We start from the raw sequence: 22,871 nt of genomic DNA, 5'->3' as shown, positions 1-22,871 counted from the left end.
GAACAAAAGAGCACTCAGCAGTCCTGCACCGTAGAGATGTGGAGCTCCACACACCCACACACACACACGCACGCACACACGCGCATACAGCAAAGAAATAAAATAAACAGGCTGTGTGCGGTGAAGGAAGGAATTGTGTGTGGGTGCGTGTGTGTGTGTGTGTGTGTGTGTTTGCACATGCTTGCGTGCATGAGGATGTACACGTTTGTGTGAATGTGTGACCGTGTGTACGTGCAGCGCTTGTACCTGCCAGGCGGGGTCCCTGGAGTTTGCTGACAAGAGCCATTAAAGTTTATGAGCGTGAGGCCCGGCTGTCAATCAGACCGACAGACTCCCTCATCCAACCCTGCTCTGGGGGCGGGGCTCCCAGGGACCCTGGGGACAATCCGGGCCGGGCCTGGCTGCCTGCCTGGCTGAGGCTGGGGTGAGGCTAAGGATTTGGCTGGCTGCTTGGTTTAGGTCAATGTAACTGATGGCACCCTGTTGGTCTGAGATGGACTCTGAATTTTGAGGTGGCAGGTTTTCAGTCAAGGGTGTGTTAGTTAAGAGGTGCTTAATTAAATAATATTTTTTATTATAATAATATTATTAATAATAATAATAATAATAATATATAGGTATTAAACCCATTTTTGCCATGAATAAAGTAATAGATAAGGCATGAAAATGAAGATCGTTTCTTTCAGTTCCTGACGTCTCTGTGGTATAGTTTATCCTGCTATTTTCTTCACTCATTTCCTGTCCGGGATCAACAAAGTCCATATTATCTTATGTCAGTTATCTCCTCTGTCTGTGTCACATTGGCCCTTGTGTTTCTGGCTGTTGGTTTCCTCCTTGTTCACACAAAGGCAGAGTAACCGCTAGCTTATGCTATATCGGGGCTTTCGCTATGTTTTAGGTAATAAGTCACTGCAAAGTACAGAAAGTACAACTCAAACACTGAATTGAGGGCGTGAGCGTGCGCATTCAGCGTGTTTGCGTGTCAGCTTGTGTGTGTGTGTGTGTGTGCATGATGCAGCGTGTCGTGCCACAGCAGGATTAAAGTATCCCTCAGCCTTCTCCCCCAGCCCAGCATGCCTCGCCCACCTTCTATTTGTTTTAATTAGATGAGAAATTCAGGTCTGTCCTTCTTCTGTGCCCCCCCCCCCCTCCTCCTCCCCCCTCTCTTCTCCCCCCTCTCTCCTCCACCCATCTCTCCGTGCCTCTCTTTCTCTCCCTCTCTCTCTTTCTCTTTCTGTCTTCTTCTCCCCCCCCCCCCCGCTCCCCTTTCCTCTCTCTTTCTCTCCTGCCCTCCCTCCCCCTCTCCCTCTCCCCAGTCCAGATTGTTTTCTCTCCTGGCTCGTCCTCCCCTCCCTGGTTATTAGCCCTGTGGATCATCCCAGCGAGGCTGTGATTAGGGTTTGCATTGGAGAGGACGGTTGGGGGGGGGGTTGGGGGGGTGGCGGGGGGGGTAGGGGGGTAGGGAAGAGGAGAGGGGGAGGGACTGGGGAGGAGAGAGGAGATAGTGGGTGAAGAATGGGGTGCAGGGAGCCAAGAGGACAAGGAACTGGGTCGGGATCGAGTGGGAAATGTGGGATGAAGCTGGTCCGCGAGTGTGTGTGTTTGTGTGTGAACCCAAGTTTACAGCTTGTGTTTATACAGCCACGTGTTTACACGAGTGTTTATGTCTTCAGACTTGGGGAGAGTACAAAGCATGCATTGTGTGTGTGAGGTGCTTTCCTGCCTTAGGGTCAAGGCAGGCACGCATAGGCTTAAGTCCTCTGTGGGTTAAAGAGGATGGATGGATGAATGGAGGGGTAAAGATGAATGGATACAATAGGTAGATGGATGACTATAGATGTGTGAATGGATGGCTGGATGGAGAAATGTGTCCATTGATCAACGGATGGATGGACTGATTCTTTATGATGTTTTGCCCTCTTTCTCCAAAGCTGGACCCACTACCAGACGAGGTGGTGCAGCAGAGGCCCAACGCCAACGCTGTCCAGTCCATGGAGAATGTCCTGGAGATCCAGGGTGAGTGGTCCCCTCTAGACCTGAACCGGTGCACCGGTCCCCCCTAGACCTGAGGACCTGAACCAGTCAACCAGTCGACTTTAGACCTCAACCAGACCGGTCCACTCTAGACCTGATCCAGTTTACCACTCTCACAACACATTTATTGCATCTGTACACGTCTTCATCTGACACGTCACTTATTTTCTATTATTTATACTTCTCCATATATCGTCTATATCGTTTGGTTTGTTTTAATTCTAATACAGCCCAAAGACATTTGAGTTATGTGCATTCCCAAACTCCCATTCAGAAAGGCTTGAGACCATTGAAGGTGAACATTAGACCGAACAGAGATCCACACACATTTTCCACACTCATTTTCCAGGCAATGGTCCACACAGTCAGACTGGTTTGTTTAGGATTCGGTCGGGCAGATGCTCTCTTCTGCTCATTTGTTTCCAGCTGGGTGAATTCATTCATGACTTAGTGAGAAAAAACATTTCCAAGGAAAACATGATATTAGGGCTGGAATAAACACCGGAAGGAATCGATTTGACCCTTAAGCGAGATACATTGAGTTGTGCTTTATAAATGTAATTCATAAATGAGTACTATATTTTTGGTATTGGGAGTACTTCTAAACAATGTTAATATTGTTATTAACTATATGAATTAACATTCTTGTGGTTGGCCCACTTGGTTTGATGGCTCAAACGTTAAAGTGTCTATTTAAGGAGACTCATCTGATCATTTCCTGTTTCCTGTGTGAAGGCAAGTACTGGCGCTCTCTGCAGCGGTCTGCGTCGAAGCTGGGCTACTCCCTGAGCGAGGTGCTCCGCTCTGAGAGCGAAGAGACCGAGACGGTCACCGCCATGGCGTCACTGTCTGTCGCCAACAAGCACATCAGCAAAAGGTCTGTGTCTTCAAATGTCCTTCGCCCTTGCTCTCGCTCTCTCTCTCTCTCTCTCTCTCTCTCTCTCTCTCTCTCTCTCTCTCTCTCTCTCTCTCTCTCTCTCTCTCTCTCTCTCTCTCTCTCTCTCTCTCTCTCTCTCTCTCTCTCTCTCTCTCTCTCTCTCTCTCTCTCTCTCTGCCTCTTTGTTTTTTTCCCCCTTTGTGACGTTTGATTTTTGTCATGCCCTTTTGTTTAAGTACAAATGTAGACACAATCCTACCTTTTGATTATTATTTGTTTCCTGTGTACTTTTTAGATAGACAATACCTAATATCTTTGCTTTGATTTAATGTCGTTCTCCCAGGACTGAGGAGGAGCCGATGGAGGAGGAAGTGGACCCGGCGTTCAACCACTCATAAGCCAAGCCTGCCTCTCGGACATTGTTCTCATCCAATCTAAACCACTGTTTCAGTTCAAACCCCGCCCTCCCCCCCCCCACCACCCCCACCCCCCTGCCAGGTGTCTCACCTATTGCTATCTCAATGTGGCGGGGGTCCTAGCGCGGAATGGGGGGGCCGGGTCTCCGTTTCATAGAAGAAACGGGGGCTTTGGGGGGCTGAAACAGAACACTGGTGTTCGGTTGTGCACAGGGGGTTGGATGCTCGGCCCACGTTGTGTTGCGTTGTCATCTTTAACGGAGGGCCTGAGTCTCTGAGCCGCTGCTACCAGGCCGTCTCAAGACGAGGAACTCAAGGTTGGAAAACCGAGCCATCGTGCGCTGTCGTGCCTCGAATGCCAGTACTTTAGGACTTTAAACCGACGCCGTCTGAATGAGGCACGGATCACAAGACGGCCATCTTTGCTCTAGGTTGAGGTTCTCGGTCTCCCTCGCCTCTATCGCCTCACCTCTTCTCCTTTTTTTTATTTCTGAGTCTGAGAGCGTGGATGTATCCTTGATCCGGGGACCGTAGCTTGATGCCGTGACCCGCGGAGCACAGTTGGAGATGGAGGAAATGCGAGTGTGGAATACATTTCTGCCCGAAGTCCGCTGGATGATTCGGTAGGAAGTGGAATGGAGGTGGTCGATTCGAACGGTGATTCTTGGCTCTGTTCCGACTGACGGTAAATGACTGCAAAATTGTGCCTTTTTTTCGAACCTGGTGGATATTTCACAATGAACTGAACTTCAAGACATTTTGCCTTAAAGACAGGTTTGGGAACAAGGCCTCTTCTCATCCTTATCCTTTACTATTTTTTACTCGGGCGGCAAAACTTTCCAAGCCTGCATGCTGTTGGCATAGAGACTGGACGACTGGCATGTTTACCCATAATGCTTTTCACACAGCCTGTCCACCCTGTAATTAAACCCTTATTTTTTCATCGTACCACTTTTACCTGCTTTTTGGAAGGTAGTTGTTGACCGATCTAGTTAAAGCGTGGCTCGGCTGTGCTGGGAGGTTTATTTAGTATTCTCCAGACAAGCCTGATTTTCCAGATAGGATTTCTGAATGGATGACATAACAAGCATGCACTGCATTCCAATAACGTCACAAGACGAAGCATGATGTACTATCACCCTTTATTAATCACAGGAGGTCACATTGTCAACCAGAATTGGTGCATTAAGCGTGTCCACCGACAAATAAACATCAGCACATCACTGACCGAGGAGCAAGCTCCTCCCCACAAAATATTTCCCACGTTGAGGACAGTGCAGTGTTTTCAGACGCCAGACAGGAGACGGTGGGTTTTAACTGTGTCTGAGTCGCTCCGCGCTTCAGTACCCGACCCCCTGTGACACTAGTGAAACGCATCTGCTCTCCCCCTGTCCTGAGCTACCGACCAGGTGGGAGGGAGTGAGAACATGTGCGCTCATATACTTGTGGGTGAGTGCGTGTGTGTGTGGGGACGGGTGTGTGACACGACCGGGAGCCAGACCTACAAAGTCAAATCACACACTTATTATTCTGACAGCACATTAAGGTTGGCGGACATGCGTCTGTGTGGAGAGTTTGTCTTGTTCATAACTTTCATCTATCTCTGGCCACCAGAAATGATCTAAGAGATGGTGCATGATGTATATCATCTCGGCTAGCGCTACCGTATGTAGCGCCAATGACAGCCCGACAGTACGACCCCCACCGATCTGGGAGAGGAGGGGCAGTGGGGAGCTTCGTCAGCCACAGCCTACAGGCGTTTGACAGTTTGACAGTTTTGAACATTTACAACGATAGAAGCAATGCAAGGCACGCATCTTGACGTAGCTTGATTGAGAACACCCAGGACCACCAGACCAACTACCCGTCACCCAGCTCACATTGTCTTTCCCTCTGGGCAGCTACCTTCTTCCACGGTTGTTTTGTTTAAAACTCTCCTTTTGCATTGAAGCCTTGTTTCTCGACGCAGGGGCGGGGTTCTGACAGGAGGTCAGGAGGATATCTTTTCCATGACTTCTCTCCCCCTCCCCCACCCCCCAGCCCCCCGAAATTTGCCAGCTGTTTCCTTGGTGGTTCCGTTGCTGTATCTGTTTCGTTTTTTTTAAGTGCAGTCAAGTGACTATTATTGATATGTTGTCGTTTTTTTGTGTTGTACCTTTTAACCATTTTTTTATTTTGTATACAGCACTTTTCGCCCCCACCTGTCTTTTCCTCCTTTCCTCTCTGTTACGTTGTTTGTTGTACAGTTTACATGTTTCAAAACCGAAAAAGGGTTTGGATTCTGGTTGGCGAGGACATTTTCCTTGCTGTTTTTTGAGCTCCAGGGTTTATGGGGACGCTTTGGGAATGCAAATACTACTTTGTACAATGATTATAATAATTGTGTATTTACTATACTGTCTGTTCATAGTAGATTTATATATGAAAAATATGCATATTATATTATATATATATAAAAATGAAATATTATGAACTTGTTTTTGAAATTAGTATTGCAAGGTTTATATTTTCATTGGGCAAATTTGTTGCCCTCTCGAGGGTATTAATGAAAGCACCACTTACTGTCACTTGCTACGATTGGCTCACCGCTGAGCAATATAGCATCCCATTGGTCTTACGTTCCCTTGTGTCAGTAACAACGACTGGCTTTGAGTTGTGTTCATCCCATGGTAGTTCTCATACTGTTCCGAGTTACATTGCCTACGACACTCACACACTACAACATACTGTGCAATCACTGTTACATTACATTGTTCTCCGGAAAAATGGCTTTTCTTTTTCTGTTTAATTCATCCCTTTCCTCTTTATTTAAGATGTCAACTCGCATATCTTCACGCTGGGTTCTGTGCACCCTTTTGTTCAAAATATACCTTTCCTAAATTACCAATATTTGAATGTCTATTGATGAATCAATCGGTAACATTTGCATATTCATGATTTATTTTTGTACAATCTTAATAATTCACACGCTTATCCTAAAACCTTCTCCAAAGAGGAAGATCAAAAGACGGATGGACACGTGGCTATCCGCAGCCCCCGTACCTCTGATTGTATCACTGTGATCAGCCAGGAGCACCAATGACCGCAGAACAGAGTCTGACCTTTTTATTGGCGACCAAACGTTCGTTGGTTTATTCTACTCATCGGTGCTCTAAATGTATAGTTTATTATATCACATTCACGCCTTCGGGGGCGTGGCTCGGCCCTTCAATTAGAACTAGTTATGGTAACTAGTAAAGAGATATGTTTTCTTATCAATAGGGTTTAGTCAAGGAAGCCAGTTAAGGTAACTATGAACCATTTAAGATGACGACTAAAGGTAACTTGGAACCAGGTATGGTAACTAATGACTAGTTAAGATAACAGTTAATAGTAACGGTACCCCGTTAAGACGACTAGCTAAGGTCAGCTAGACAAACCACCTAGCCGTCGAACAACCTGAACAGTCCTTGAATGCCGATATCATCCGAGCCCCAAGACAAAAAACTAACAACTCCGTTCAGAAGAAATGTTACCCAGAAGACGTAGCTTTCAGAACACCGTAATTGACGGTAGCATTCCCACCACAACGTTAGCCTGAATCACCCCTCTCACTTGTCTCCCCCTTTTCTCTCTCCTCTGTCTCCCCCAAACGGCTTCAGCAGATGACAATTTCCCCCGGACAATATGGCCTCATGGCTCATTTCTTTACTTGGCTTAACGATACACACTTCTAAGACGTGGAGGACAATGTTGGTGGAAACATTGAGTATATTCCCAAGCAGTAGCACTAAATCAATCTTTTGAAACATTATGTTAATGATATTCTTTATATAAGCCCTTGGAATGGGGACCATTATAAGTGCTTTTTCCTTAGTTATAGAACATTTCACTTTGGTTTAGACTAATTGTCATTTACAATATCATCCTTTTTTTGTACATTCCTCGCTGTCCACCAACTATTCACTTGCTTTTACACACACACACACACACACACACACACACACACACACACACACACACACACACACACACTTCTTGCTTGATAAATAGAAGGCACATCGGTGGACAATGTTCCCAGGGGGAAGTCTGTTTTGGCCCCAACAAACATCAGAGAACATACTTTTTGACGGCGCCGAAGGCTCCAACGGAGCGCACGGATCCACAATGCATTGCGCCTCCGTACACATTCAAAGTCAATGGGGATCCGTCAACGGACGGTGCAGTGGGCACGAGAGGGTGACCGTCTCACCACACTGATGATCCAACAAATGTGCCACCAAAAAACAAACATGTTTTAGTATGGCTTCCACATTACCTTTGGTCTACGACTCAACAAGGACAGATTTCCTTCTCTCACCCACTTTCTGTTTCTGTCTCTCTCCCTCTTGTCCCCCCCCACCCCCTCATTTTTTTGCATGTTTTTGTATGTCCGCATGCACTGTCTGTCAGTCTGTACCCCAACACACATCCACACATGGGATGTAGCACTGAAGGGCACGTTGACTACCTTCTCAAGATTGCATCAACACTTTCGCTCTCTCTCCTTCTCTGTCTCTGGTCTCTCTCTCTCTCTGTTGGCTGGCTAGTTTTTTAATGAGTCCCCTCCTAGAGAACCGAGGGAATGGCAGTTTTCAGTGTTAGGTGAATGTGCTCTCATTTGTACAAACAAGGAATCCATAAAGCTGAGATTTAAACATACACCATTTCAAAGCTGTTTTCTCTAGCATTTGTAACACACAGACGATAGATTTTATTGTATTTATCTAGGAAAGGTGTGAGTTTTGTAGTGAGGCTACATAAATGAAGGGTCAACAGCAGAACCGGCCGAATGTCTGAATGCCAGGCAGTGGTGTGGGGGGTTGATGTGTGTTTTATACCATGATTGGACTTCTTCAAAGGGCTCAAACCCGAAGCCTGATGTATTTTTGTCCCAGGTGTCCACTTTAAGCCAGTTTTACCTATGACCACTACGGTTCAGAAAGTTACAGTTCTAGGTTTACATATGTATTAAATGCATATTATTTTGTTTTCATTTTTTTCAATATTGGTTATTTTTTTTGACTTGTTGCTCTGTTACAAAATTCTCTTTTTTTTCTCGGGAACTTTTTGCTCTAACATATTGTCTTTGACATCTACAATATAAAGTATCATGTTTTGAAAAAAATAACCGTTGTCGTTATTGTATTAAGGGGGGAAAGTGTGTGGATTTCGGAACAGGCAGACATTCCTTTGCCTGTCATCCTTGTATTTCCATAATTTGGACTAAATACGAGCAAAAGCAAATGCAGCTGAAAGGTACTTGGTTCTATCCATGATTTCCCCAGATTTTACCCATATTCCCTTGGGCCTCCTTGATGTAGTTTAATAAATTGACATTGGATTTAAGTTCAAGTCAACCTGATTGACTTGATAATAAAATTGTTACATTTTTAATCGTTGTTAAAGGGGTGATATTACGCTACCAGATGTGAGTGATTAGCCATTACAAGCCATTGTTTTAGTGACATCACATTTGGATATGTCCACATCAATGGCGGTGGGTCAGCTCTCTTGCTCTCGCCCCTCCGAGAAATATTCACTTGAATATATCTACCAACTATTAATCAACTATTATCAATTCTTAATAAATCAACAAAAATACATAGCGTCTATCCTCGTTTAATTGTCTGATATAATTTTCACTGCCAGCAACCATTTAAATGCGTCTGAACGTCAATGATTTGGGCTAGGCTAGTTATTGGTCATTCGAAATAAAGCCCTCCTCCAAGTCAGGGGCGCCGGCCACGTTGAAGTCAATGTAAGCTCGCTAACTTTTTGCAGTCTATCAAGCAGAGACAGCTTTTCATTGGCGCAAGAAAATTCGCCCTCGGGTCGCACCAGTGTGCGCCCAAGGCCAATGGTGTCGCTTTTCTTTTTTGTTATCATCACATCATTGGACAATTCAGCGAATCAATCAAATAGGTTACCTCCCTCAGCAGCATTCGCGCAACACAACTGCATGTAGAGAAGAGATAGATCGCTAACTACCAGAGTTGTAAGCACATTCCACCCATTTCAGTAGCGGAATTGGACTCCCCAAGCAATGTTATACTTAAAAGGAGCAAGTAAGTTACATATTAATTTTGTCTTTCGGCCTGTAGCATATAAACAAAATTAAGCTACTGTCCCATATTTCTAACTGCATTTGAAGTAGACATTGAGACTCAAAAAATGGACGCTATAGGACAGTGATCATGATTTGTCCCATTATCAGAATAACAACAATGGGTAAAATAGCAATGGCTGGTGGAATGGCCATAACGTAGGTCTGCATATGCAATGTAAGCTTGTCCAGGCCCTGCAAGTCAGGATGTAGGCTATGAATCTGAATGAATAGTAGGTAATAGGTAATAGGAAATGGCCATCCCCAAAATGCACCAGAATACAGGAAATAAAATCTATTAAATTCAATATTTTTTGTGGGGGGGGGGGGGGGGAACCCTGTCTATTACTGTGCCCCACCAATATTTTTGATCACCAGCCGCCACTGGTCCACATAGGTGTACAATGGATAGATAAGCAACATTTGTTACGGTCCACTGGGTAGGCTGGTAGACTGAGCTATCTAGCATACATTTAGGTGGACACATGCCAATAAAACCCAGGAAAAGGTAGATTTTCTAACGGCTTGTTGTAATGGCTAATCACACTCACACCTGGTTGCATAATACCAGCCCTTTAAGAATGATTGTTTCCCTCACTATATTCTCTCTGCAGCCAGTGGGGGGCGGTATTAGTGGAGCTCAAACTCCCCAACAGTAGCTCTGAAGAAGATAAGCCCTAACCCATTCAGAAGGGTCAGAGGTTATCCCTTGTGTCCAAATAAACAGTAGCGGATCTGTGATCTGCCGTGGAACCGATGTTAGGACAACATGCCCAACGCAAACACTCCCTGGGCCACACACGTCTGGCCTCCACGGGAGGGGGGGTGGGGGCTGTGAATACCACCACCACCACGTCAGGCTTTGTGAGCCGATACATCATAAATCTCTCAGGTTCGAAGCCCTCAAACGCCGACCAGGGGAATGCCCGGACAGGGCCCTAGGTTCCCAGAGGGAGAGGCAGAGAGAGACCGAAAGGCGCAGGGTAAACGCAGACATGAGACACAATATTTACCGTCCTCCAGGCGGTTAAATACAGGGGTCATTGGTCGGTTCTACTCCGGTCGGCAGAAAGGTGACATTAAAGAGTGGAATGTCGTCTCTTTTTTACGACAAGCTGAGTCCTTCAGCCCAGCTCATGGTACAAAGAAGCCTTCACCATGGATGTCGAAGGCGAACGGACGACCAACACGACCTGCGCTGACATCTCTCATTAGTTCAGGTCACAGAGAGAGAAGGGGGCGGAGCTACGGTGACGTGACCTTTGTTTCCCCTCTTGTCAGAGACTCGCTCTAAAGATGGCCGCTGCCCTCCCCACAGCAAAGACCCCAGAATGTCTGTTTGTAACAGAGATGAGGGAGAGGGAAAATCCTTTTTTTTTCTCCCTTGTTTTTACCCGCAATGACATTCTAGGTTCTGTGGTGTCTCTGGTGCCTTGCTCATCTCCCCGCCAGTGTCATTTTGCTCTGTCATTACCAGGCCACGCGTACGCATACAAAATACCCTCATCTAACTCAGCACTGTTCACCCCTGTCCTTTTAATTGCAGGGTTAGGCGGTCGGTAAAAAGGCTTCGGCCAGCTGCTGAGATGAGCAGAAGAGGTTAATTACAGATGACACTCACGCTTCATCCCTATTTAGACCATCAATAGTGTTAGTTGTTGTTGCGCCTGATTTTTATATGAAACTGATGCTGGTAGATGGTTAAACCAACAGCAGGACTGAGCAACATGAAACGTTGGGATATTGTGAACGTTCCTCTGAGCCATGATACGGAGGGAGATATGGTACATAGTGTAATTTGACTAATGTTTCCCGAAAAACTAAAACACAACACAAATGTGGAAAATAAATACAAGCAGTTTATTAGAATCTCAAGACGTATGCACTTTAATTCCATAATAAGTTTATTTTTCAAGTAAATCCCATTTACTAATGCCTCTGGTGTTGAATCTACTAATTACTATTGTATTTAACGCAACCACTCAGTCACCAAATTCTTAAGACGTTTCAACTCTTAAACCCTATTAACTTTCAAAATAAAGATCCCAAAAACGTCTTGAGACCTGGTCCCAATTTGATCCAGAGCGTTTATTTGAATATGTTGATGTTTGCTTTTCCTGTCCTGTGTTCAGACTTCCACCACTCAGACTATTGTCAGCCAATCAGTGTGAGTGGAGGGGGCCGGTGAAACACAAGGAGGTCTGCACAGCTGGGCGCCGGCCCGCCTTGGTGAGATGTGGAAAGCGTGTGGCCAGTGGGTTGTGGCCAGTCGTCCAATCCAGCCTTCTAAAATAACACAACGCACAATGCGTTCAATGAGTGTAGCCTCCATGCCTCTGAGGATGTTTTAAATCACGGTTTGATTCGGTTGAAGTCGACGGGGAATGTATCGCCACTAGAAGTAAACCAGAGTATAGCGTGACCCTGTGGGTGGTTGCATGCCTGCACCCATAACTCCCGGCAAGTTCTGCTGAAAGACTTGACCGTAAAACAGAACCCCTCCTCCCTTCGACTCATTGAACGCCTGTTGGTTGTGTTGTCTGAGGAGCTACAGAGGAGCTGTGGGCCCTGTGAGAATGTAGATCAAACACGGGCAGAACCCGGGAACGGAGAGGAGAGGGCCATCCATATCCCCCTCCTCCCACCCCCCCCAAGAGGGTTTTAGCTTTGGCTTCCCCCACATCTCGGGCGCCGCAGGTCCCAGGAGGGAGGAAGAGACAATGAATATTGTGCTGTAGGCCTGATCGCATGCGGAGGGCTTCACCGCATCGGCTGGTCCACACATTCTGCTACACTGGTCCATTATGCACCCACGCACGCTATGGTGGTAGGTCTTTCCTTCGGAGGATTGAGCTTGAGGAATGAGGGATATTTATATATGTATATAAATATATTCATATACCAGTGTACATAGATCTCAGATGCGTGTCGAAGACCCGATGATCTGTGATTGGACCCTGCATCAGGTACAGTCCTGATGTGTCATTCTGTGTGTCATTCCATCACTCTCTCCATTTGTCTCACTTTCCATTATCTCTTTTTCATTCCCTTCTCTACCCCTCCATCTTTGTGTATCTCTAACTCTCCATCTTCATCGATCTCTTTCTATTTATCCATCTCTCTGTATCTTTATCCATCCATCTATCTATTTCCATAAACGTATTTCAGTGTTTCAGTTCAGAGTGAGGGAGAATCTGGGGTTCCTGCGGTAAACGGTGAGACGATGTGGTTCTTGCGCTGGCGTGACCCCCGGTGACCCCTGGGGCCTTCCGTGGTGCTGATGCAAAGAGCAGGGGGCGCCTGGGCTGTCAGCCACCAACACAGCCCCCCCCTCACCAGTCGCGGACCGGGGGGGCTCTCGGGTTTCCCAGCCTGAGGAATGGAGGACGGTCGGACGGCCTGTCCTAAGAAGGTGTGACAGACACCCGGAGGGGAGGAATGAGGGCGGTTGGGAGTGAGAGTTGGTGGGGAAAGGGAGTGCAGGATGGGGAGGAGGGGAGGTGTAGGGGACTGGTAGGTGGTGGGGGAGGGGGTTACAAAGCAGAGTGATCTTTCTAAGGGAAGGCTGAGGAGTGGGGCAGGATCAACGCAGTTTGCAGGTGAAAATCATTGTGTGTGTGTGCTCTTTATATTTCTCTGTTTTACACAAACACACCACAAGCGTAACTGCGTAAGAAGAAAAAACCAACATTTTACTTATTGTGCATTTGAACAAAGATTACCAAGAAACATTTTGTGATTGTGTCATAAAGTCCAAACTGACGGCTGCTAGTTCCTCCCTCACCTTGCTCCCCGGCGTACCCGACACAAGACAGGTCCTGGAACAGGGGGCTTCAAATGTGGGCTACTGGCGAGAGAGAGAGGGTGGGACTTCCAAGCATACTTGGGAGGGAGAGATATCCGTTTAAGTTACATGGGTTTGGCAGCCAGAGGCCCGAGAGAGGGAGATTCTTCTGAAAGGGGGATATCCGCTATTGCTACATGTTTCATATATTCCTTTGTCAAAAAAAATATATATATATTTTCCAGAAACTGTTAAATGGCTTTCAGATTGTAGGATGTAAGGGAATGACAACTGCATGGCAATAGCCTGAATAAGGCTCAATTCATGAACCTCTCTTAGCCTAGCTATTCCCACTGTCTCCTGTTCAATCCTGAAGGGAACAATCACATTCCTCCTTCTGCATTATATAAGGCCCCGTCCTGCCTGACTAGGAATTACGTGACAATATTCACAATCAGGATTTCCTTATTATCGTTATTTTCCTTCTCCCCATGAGCCTGTCTGGTAGTGCTGTGGTACCAGTTCCTTACCCCTGGCGGGTCCACCCAGGCATTCCTCCAATGTTTGCTTTGCACACATCTTTACAGATGTTGCCCTCCCCTGAAGCAACACTGTGTTACCTTTCTGTCCCTGGAGGGACCTCTGATGAGGTGAGGAGGAAGGGAGAGGGGAGAGGAGACATGAGGGAGGTGGGGCAGAATAATGCAGAGAAGAGAGGAAAGAGGTGGAGGGGATTGAAAAGGAAAAGAGAGCAGAATGGAGATGAGAGGGAAAAGCAGAGAGAGTAGCAGATAAGAGTAGAGAGGGGATGAGGGGAGGGGACGAAGGGATATGAGAGGAGAAAAGGAATGGAAATAAGAGGAGAAAAAAGGGGTGGAAGGGAGGGGACGTTAGGTCCAATGATGATTAAGAGGAGCGGTGATGATGAAGATGTTCCTCGCTGTTATGAGTCAAAACAATGGCTGAGGTATGTTCATAGTGACAAAGCCTTTTTCATAGCTAGGTCTGCAGTCATGTCTATTTGATTGCTTTCTAAAGGTCACATTGACTATATTAGGCTGCTCGGCCTACCTGTGATATAATAGGCACTTCGACAATATAATTGTCGGTAACATTATGATTATTAATAGTGTTGTAGTCGTAGCACTAGCCTAGAAGGAGAAGGATTTTGTTCACTTTACATTTTGATTTTGATTTCATTCGATGAAAAGCATGGGGAGGAATAACAAAATAAAAGAGCAAAAGGAACCTGGCGGTTTTCCCTTTCTCCGGATCTATTCAACAACTCAACGTCCGCCAATGTTTTTGTGTGACGTGCTATTGTGCCTGGAAACTTGTTTACTACACAGATGTCACTTCGACTTTAGGCTAGTCATGCGATAATCCCGCCAAATCACATTTGTGTGTGATGGCAAATTAAATGATTGTCATTCTGTTTAGTTGGACACGCAAAGGTTTTTGCCAGGCCCAATAAACGTTGAGGCCTTGAACAATATTCTGCACCTGTTTCAATATGCCGTTCAAAAAAAACAACATGTCGACCGAGTTATGCCAAATGTGTTGCATACACTTCTCCTTCTAATCAAGGTCTATGTAATCTAAAATAATAAACTTCCAAATCCTGGTTGTTTGACTTCAGGATAAAGGGAAAAAGTCGGCCAAGATTTTTTTTTAAATGGCTCTGACAGATCACTATACATATGGATTTTCACAACAATTGAAAAGGTTTCCCTATAAGAAATATTTCTACAGAAGCGTGTAGCCTAACAAGAAGGCCTATAACACACGCAACTATCCTATTCACAGTGGAGGTTGTGAAGCATGATTTGAGGCACGTGTGCTTTGTGCGCGAGCACAGCACTCTCCTCACCTGGCCGGGAAAGGATCGGGAAAAGGAACGACTCTGATTGGCCGACACCAACCTCCACAAAGGCGTCGGTAAGCGTTAGATTTCAGGCGAACCAGACAAACACAACATTCTGTTTAAGGCGCACCGTGAACAAACCTTTACTCTATACCAATTTTACTGCAAAATTAAAGTTTTGTAGCTTTTTCCGTCTGATTTTACGGGAAACATCTGGAGCTCTCGAGCCGGTGGTGGAGCGGTGGCCCCGGGCCCCTGATCGGTGCACTTGAGCATGGAATAATGGGCGTTATCAAGATGACTTATATATATAGCCATGGTGGGCTATATGGAGGAATGGTTAACGCCGAGACCACCGAGTCAAGTCCAGCCTTGAGATTATACTTTCTGTTGGAGGACCTGTTCAGCTCATTCATCCAGAATGTTTTTCAGCTCAGGTTTTAAGAGGATTTGCATATCTGGTCAACCAGTCCCCTAGGCAAACTGCCCATACAGAAATGAAAACTTTTGACCAAAAGTGAAACTATACGACGGTGTAAACTTTTTGAAGTCAAGGAAAAGTGTGTTGAGCACAGTGCACAGCAACCACAGTAGTCTTTGCCACCCTTTCTTCAGTGGAATACGGTCTGAAACCACACTCCAACAGCAATATCTTTTTTTCGTTCGGACTGCCTACGCAAATGTTATTGTGGTTGTTGAAAATAGGAAGTCATGGAAACTCGTTTAACATTAGGGCTAATGTTATAGGTTAGCTGTGTTTATAAAAAATGGTGGTCCGTGCTATTCAGTAGCTAGGCTGAAACTTGACACATATTGAGTCCTGCTTAGGGAATTGGCCCTTCAGTCTTGGCTTGGGCCCAGAGATGACATGATCATCCCTTCACTCGGGCCTCCCCTCATCCACAGAATGAATCATCCCATTTGAATATCTCCACCATGCCTGGTTGTGATAGGAATGTAGGTTACACAGGCGCACCAGAGGTGATGCCATGTAGAGAGTCTTTACTGCACATGCAGATCTGTGCTCTTCTGGATCAACGGCCGCATTCCACCCACATCTTGGAGACCGGATACGGGATAATGGCTGCAGCCACAGGTGTTTCCGGTCAAAATCGAATAGCTCATATCTGAATATACCCATATTTTGATATTTGCAGATGGTAATCATAAATACTGCTTTGTGATAAGCCAGACTGGAACGGAATATATATTTTAAATATAATAGTAATTATATTGGCCGAATCAAAATGAGCAACGACAAAGGTAGATCAATCTGAAAATAATAAAGAGGATAGGCTGCTCAAAGTAGACCTGAAATAAATGTGCATTATAGTGTGCATAATAATCTATTTGTTTAGGTAGTTCTAGATGGAGATTAGAGAAGTGGCCCTATCGTCGTGAAATCAGCAGAAGTGGCATTGTGCCAACATTAACCACAGGCATATATTTTGGGTTTTAATATCAGCACGTCTCGTGAAATGAGATGTAGGCTGAACAATGTCTAATGTTTTTTTTAAAGAGTATTTTAGGTTTAATGCTTGGTTTAAAGGCAACGTCCTTATCTGCGGTGGATCGCCCCCGCTCGTTAAAGGCTCCCCCAGCAGGCCTCACTATTTTAAATGATTAGACCTATACTACAGCTTTAAGCGGACAAGCATTTCATAGGCTGGGGTTTGAAACAGGTTCGAATTTCCTCGGTTGTTGTTAATGAGCTGTAGGTCTTTTTTTATGGCCGTTTCTGTCTGCATTTCTTCGTTAAACTCACACCCAGGAGTGTGTTTTCCAGAGTGTTTTTCGTGGGTTGGAGAACACAGAAGAACCCAAAACATATTCACATAAACCCAGTTGCTGTACCCATGACATTGGCTCGTAAAAAAAAAAAAATAACTTCACATTCCGTAGAAAGGATGGTCCGGTCTGATCAAAGTGTATAAAAAAAACCGCATTGTTTTAATTTGGTCTATTTCAGTACAAATAGCCCTCTTTGTTTAAAGAGGCTTAGGCCTATATGGGCAATAAGTTGTGGTGTTGGAAAATCCTAAAACCATTAGAAATAGGCTAGGCTACTGGGCTATGGAAGTTAATATAAAATAGAAAAACTTGTTCAAATACATCTCGTTCAAAAATATGTTTTTAATAAATAAGCAAAACAAAATGTACATTGGACGGAACTTTGAGACTTGCCAAAGAAGGTCGATGAAAAAATCCATGCAGCGTATTTCAAGAACTTAACGATTCTAAATTGCATTTGTCCCTTTATAAACGAATAGGCTTACCACAAAACATGCACCCATCTTATTCATATATATATATATATATATATATATATATATATATATATATATATATATATATATATATATATATATATATATATATATATATATTTATATATATATATATATATCGATATATCGATATATTCTCTTATCATGATGCCTCCGTGTCTTTGAACACGAACCAAATACTTGTGGATGGCTTGGCAGATTGCGTAAGACATGAGGGACAGCTCCGGCCTGCCCATGTGAGTCTGTCCCGGGACTACCCCCCGTTTTCCAGGCAGTCCAAAGTGTCAGTTGCGTCCAAAGGGATCTATAGTCTGCATGTGTCACACTACGTCCCTCTGCGCCTTGAGGTTCCTGGGTTCTTCAATAATTCCATTGGTCTTCAATCTTTGTGGAAGTAAACAGTCTGTAATGAAAACACAAAAGCAAACACACACAACCGAGGTTAATATGTCGTTATTACTGTGATGCAGGGTTTAAAACTTCCTATAAATCAATAGGGACTATTAGAACGCGTGTTTGAGGTGGTGATGTTGACATTCCTACGGTCCCTGGCATCCTCGGTGGATGGGAAGTCATTAGCGAATCAGCCCTCAGACTCTTAAGTAAAACCATCTGCACATGAGAGAAAAGCCCTGTGTGTGCTGTGTTCGTGTGTGTGTGTGTGTGTGTGTGTGTGTGTGTGTGTGTGTGTGTGTGTGTGTGTGTGTGTGTGTGTGTGTGTGTGTGTGTGTGTGTGTGTGTGTGTGTGTGTGTGTGTGTGTGTGTGTGTGTGTGTGCGTGCGTGTGCGTGTGCGTGCGCGCATTTCCGATCCACTGAATTATAAGATTGTATCGTAGGCTTGTATTATTTGAGTTATTTTGGGGTTTGCTTTATTCACAGGATATGTAAAGAAATGGTGGAGTTTTGAATATAGATCAATGTTTATGTCACTGAGACAATTTGCAAACAAGTAAAAACTTGCGTTATGTTTTTCTTCACAAACATTAGTCTTATTTGGTGTCATTTAAACGTCAAAAACAAATACTTACTAGCTAATTGTAATTCATATGATATATAAATTCAAATCATGCATATTGCGTGGAAAGAAGATCATTTAAATTATTGTTTAAATTATAGAACGCTTTTGTATTGTATTTTGAGCCTGCATGTTTGTTCCGGCTGGGCCTCACATTCCCTACAAATGACCATAATTACATTATCAAGACCCTATTATTTCTCCATTCTATAGCCACAAAGACTGGTTTATAAGACTACAAATATTTCCTTACGAGCTAATAAGGCCCAACCATGCAGAAAAACAATAAAAGGCTATTATTTTGTATTATTTTAAAGGTCTGTCGCAGGCAGTCACTGCCCCCCTGGGCATATAAACCTGGAACAAAGAAATATTGCTCCCATTAAAACATATAATAAATTGTTTAACAGTAGTGAACATTATTTTGGACTATTTTTAGGTCGAATTAATCGAACAAAGTCTGGAACAAGAACGGAACGAGTGTGGTCGAAAGAGACTTGCAGAATTCGCATCTCTTTACGATTTTAGGCCTTTCATTTGCAAACGTGCAACGCGAACTAAACACATGAATAGGCCTAATTAAACAACTGAAGCACAATCACTATCAGATTTCTCTATCAGAGGAGTCATGTGAAAGTGAGAGTCTGGACGGGCTATGGTTGAACAAGCGCGAAGAGCTTAGGCCCTGACAATAATAAACCCCATAATAATAAAGGCAGAGGCGTGCAAAATAGCGTGACAATCCCTGACATGTCTGTCATGGGGCCTCCAGGTCCCCTCGGGGTGTCGCGAGCCGGGCTCTGGAATCTGTTAAGGTCCAGTCCAGCTCCCATTGCTGCGGTTCCTCACACAGGAAAAGCCCCTCATTGGAAACATAAATGAGCTGTGAATGCATGGATGTGACGCCGAGGTGAAGATTGTCCTCGTTTTTTAAATTGTCAATTGAAGCCATAGAGAGGGGCTAAAGCGCGGTAGGCCTCCACAATAATCACATCTCCCCCTTTTAATGACTTTCCAAGCTGCAGAGCAGGAATCTTATTGTGAGCCCCAGCTGCTGACCGCGCCTGAGCAGAGGCCAACCGGTCAGAGAAAACCACTCAAATGTTTTGGACTTGACGTAGGCTGTTTGAAAAGTTCCCTTACATTATTCATTTTAACAGAACGCTTCCAATCTATTTATACACGTCTTTGAATATTGTAGGCCTATAGTCTCCTTTACCAGTCTGTAGCAGCACTAATTTTGGGTTAAACATTTTTAATGTTCCTAGAAAGGAACAGGTTTTTGGAGGATGAAGTGTATTTGGTCTGGCACACGCGTGGGTTATCTCAGGTCGTTGGAGAGCAGGACATGGCCTGTTGGTTCGCTTGTCAGAGCAGCAGTGTGAAATCTCTCACGAACATGGCACGTTTGACCGAAAAAAATAAAGTTTGAACGATTTTACAGAGCAATTGATGTCTATTTACTTCGTGATATAGTTTAGCACTATTTGTTTAATCAGGTGGATGTTTGACTGATATTTTGAAAGGTATGCATGTATGAGCAGTGTCTTTACATCTCATGTTGGGCGTAATCTTTGATCTACAATTTGATAAAGTGAACGCACCCCTAATGAAGACATCTACCTTTAGGTTATTGAAATGGAAAAATAATGTTAACAATGTTTTAGAATAATGTGAGAATAATAGGCTAATAATAATAATAATATATATACATATGTATATATTAATATATGATAAAAAATAAAATTAATATGTAATAATTATCTATACAACTGCTAAATAGTTGATAAATGATAATTGTTTCGTTTTTTTATAAATACTTTTTTGCCAAACGCAGGACACGTACCGCTGTGGCATAGTAACGAGCCCCCGCGCGCGGAGGGGGGGGGGTGGAGGGGGGTTGGGGGGGTCTGCTAGTGGCTCGCGGACATAGACCACGCGCCCTCCATCCTCCACACCGAGAACGCATAACTGAGCCTCTCGTGCGCAACATAACTACAGCTGGACATCTTATTGTCCATCTCGTCGCTCTGCAGCACCTGGTAGAGAAAGTCAATGTATCGCGAGGCCAGCTTCAGCGTCTGGATTTTGCTCAGTTTGTCCGACGGCAGCGTAGGGATGATTTTGCGTAACGACGCGAAGGCTTCGTTCAGCGACTGCGTGCGCTGCCTCTCCCGCACGTTGGCGAGCACGCGCTGGTTCTGCAGCTCCTCGTACGACTGCGTGCTGCTTGGGCTCGTCTTCTTGCCGCGTTTCACGGCCCCGGGGCTGCCGTCCCTCGATAGACTTTTTCGAGCCGTGTCTCCTCTTGCCCGCGAATCGTTTCTGCTGCTGTCTGTCGTCCAGCTCCTCCTCGCTGCTCGCGAGACTATCCACAGGGGACATCGGGGGACTCGAGCCCTCTTCCATTTCCCTCTTGAAGAAACGCAGGGACAGGGAGGAGAACGCGCCGTCCACCTTCGTAGCCGTGGTGTGTGAAGTATATCCGAGTGAAGGCGGTGAGATGGAGGTGGTGGTGTTGGAGGTCCGACCGAGAGAAGTCTGCGTCGTTAGGTGAGGCGCGCGGGACGCGTAGGCTACGTTACGCTCTAAAGTAGGTCTGGCATTGGTCTGCTCTAGCAGGAGGTTTTTTCCTAACTTTTTGGGGAACTTTATCCCTGTTTCGGATGCTAAATAGTTGTTTGAGTGGAGGGGGAGCTAGGATCGCTCCCTGATTGGCTGACTAATAAACAGGAGGGACCAGGCTTGGGTTACACGCCGAGGCCAAGTGAATCAGCGCGTGTGGGAGCAACGCAGTTCTGAATGATGCATCGTTATTAAATATCCTTTTATTATTTCTCTTTATTAGGGCTGGTATTTAAATAAATAATTGGAGTCCCAGCAAATAACCCCTTTCAAAGTAATTTAGAAAATAAAACATTTGTAGCAAGTATTAAGATTAGGCCTACATTAATTAAATGCCATTTTAACATTTCATGATTAATTAATTATTTACTAAATAAACAAATCAACGATGGCACAAAAATAGGCTGTATTATTAAATAAAAACATGAATACATGTTATATGAATTATTATAATATTAATATGATATAGCCTAGCTGTTTTGCTTTAAAAAGCCTTGTTTAAACTGCACCACTATTCCTGTGTGCCTTGTTAGCCTTTAAAACAGGTTTGACAGATCGGAGCACATTTAAAACCCATGATCCATAATCCATTCAAAAGTAGGTTTGTTGATCTCACAGGATGCACAGTGTGGACCAGGGGGAGTGACGTCAAGGTCCGTCCCAGGTGGCTCGTGTTGAGGAGGCCGCGCCGTGTGACGCAGAGCGTCCGGATCAGCTGAGCATTGCTCCGTAGGTGCGTGTTTTCTAGGAGATAACGATCACTGCTCACGTTTCTAGTCGTTGCTTCGCTGCCATGCTGAGTTTCAGCTTTCTCACACGATATATTTATTTAATGTTAAAAAATGTTAAATTAAGTCATCTTCCCCCTTGACCTTCAATTTAATTCCATATGTTTTGTTTATTTATACTGTTTCGTACTATTTATTCCGCGTGAAATTCGCGAATAGCACTACGGTTTACATCAGAGCCGACGTTAATGACCAGAAAGGGGTTGGTGGACTGCCAGGCTTGGGGAGTGCTCTTACGTTTTCACAACGTTGCACAACTATTTCGACAGCCACGAGTCCCGGTTGGGTAGATTGGGTCATACCCCGACCATTCTCTCCCTGAATGTTCGACTGCAGGAACCAGCGGTCTGCACAATGTTCCGGCCTGCATGCCTAATAGTGGATGTCAGTGCGCTTACACTCGGAGCCAGAACCTTTCATACCCAACCTGGCGTGTCTCAGCACGGGTCAAACACTGTAACGTGTCTAAGCTCATTCATATATACCCCGGGACGTAATGCGTTGCACATGGCGACATGCTCTCGGAAAGTTATATTTAAATACGAAGTAATGTTTCAGTAAGTCATATTTAAATTGGCTATATATGCAAAGTGACACGCAAACACACACACATACACATAGATACACACATACACATAGAAACACACACACACACACACACACACACACACACACACACACACACACACACACACACACACACACACACACACACACACACACACACACACACACACACACACACACACACACACACACACACAAATACTGATTATGCCCCCTGACCTTGTGCTGTGTGTGTTGGTTGCAGGGGGTCTCTGGGGGCCCAGGGACCCTGGGGGTAAAAGGGGGGGGGGGGGTCTGACGGCAGAGTGAGAAGCTGATCCTTCACAGGGCCTGAGAGTTATGCCACACACACACACACACACACACACACACACACACACACACACACACACACACACACACACACACACACACACACACACACACACACACACACACACACACACACACAAACACACACACACGCACATGCACACGCGCACACACAC

General features: G+C 44.9%; 2 protein-coding genes across 5 annotated transcripts in view; one reads left to right on the top strand and one right to left on the bottom strand.

Moving 5' to 3' along the window:
* Positions 1-3,368, top strand: part of hdac4 (histone deacetylase 4) — a 102,818-nt gene extending 99,450 nt beyond the window's left edge. For all 4 annotated transcript variants that reach the window (XM_056580357.1, XM_056580356.1, XM_056580354.1 and 1 more), the window contains 3 exons: positions 1,932-2,016; positions 2,770-2,911; positions 3,255-3,368. In XM_056580357.1, coding sequence (XP_056436332.1) covers positions 1,932-2,016; positions 2,770-2,911; positions 3,255-3,309 — 282 coding nt within the window. In that variant the 3' untranslated portion in view covers positions 3,310-3,368. The remainder of the gene's footprint in view (positions 1-1,931; positions 2,017-2,769; positions 2,912-3,254) is intronic.
* A 14,089-nt stretch (positions 3,369-17,457) lies between these two features.
* On the bottom strand, positions 17,458-21,030 carry twist2. Its single transcript, XM_056580522.1, is given in 3 exon segments — positions 17,458-17,790; positions 20,250-20,685; positions 20,687-21,030. Coding segments are annotated over 2 exon segments (495 nt in total). The 5' UTR covers positions 20,813-21,030; the 3' UTR covers positions 17,458-17,790; positions 20,250-20,316.
* Between the last annotated feature and the right edge of the window lie 1,841 nt (positions 21,031-22,871).

This window comes from Gadus chalcogrammus, chromosome 20, assembly GCF_026213295.1.
Source record: "Gadus chalcogrammus isolate NIFS_2021 chromosome 20, NIFS_Gcha_1.0, whole genome shotgun sequence".
NCBI classification, from domain to species: domain Eukaryota; kingdom Metazoa; phylum Chordata; class Actinopteri; order Gadiformes; family Gadidae; genus Gadus; species Gadus chalcogrammus.
This window is presented reverse-complemented; position numbering and strand designations above follow the sequence as displayed.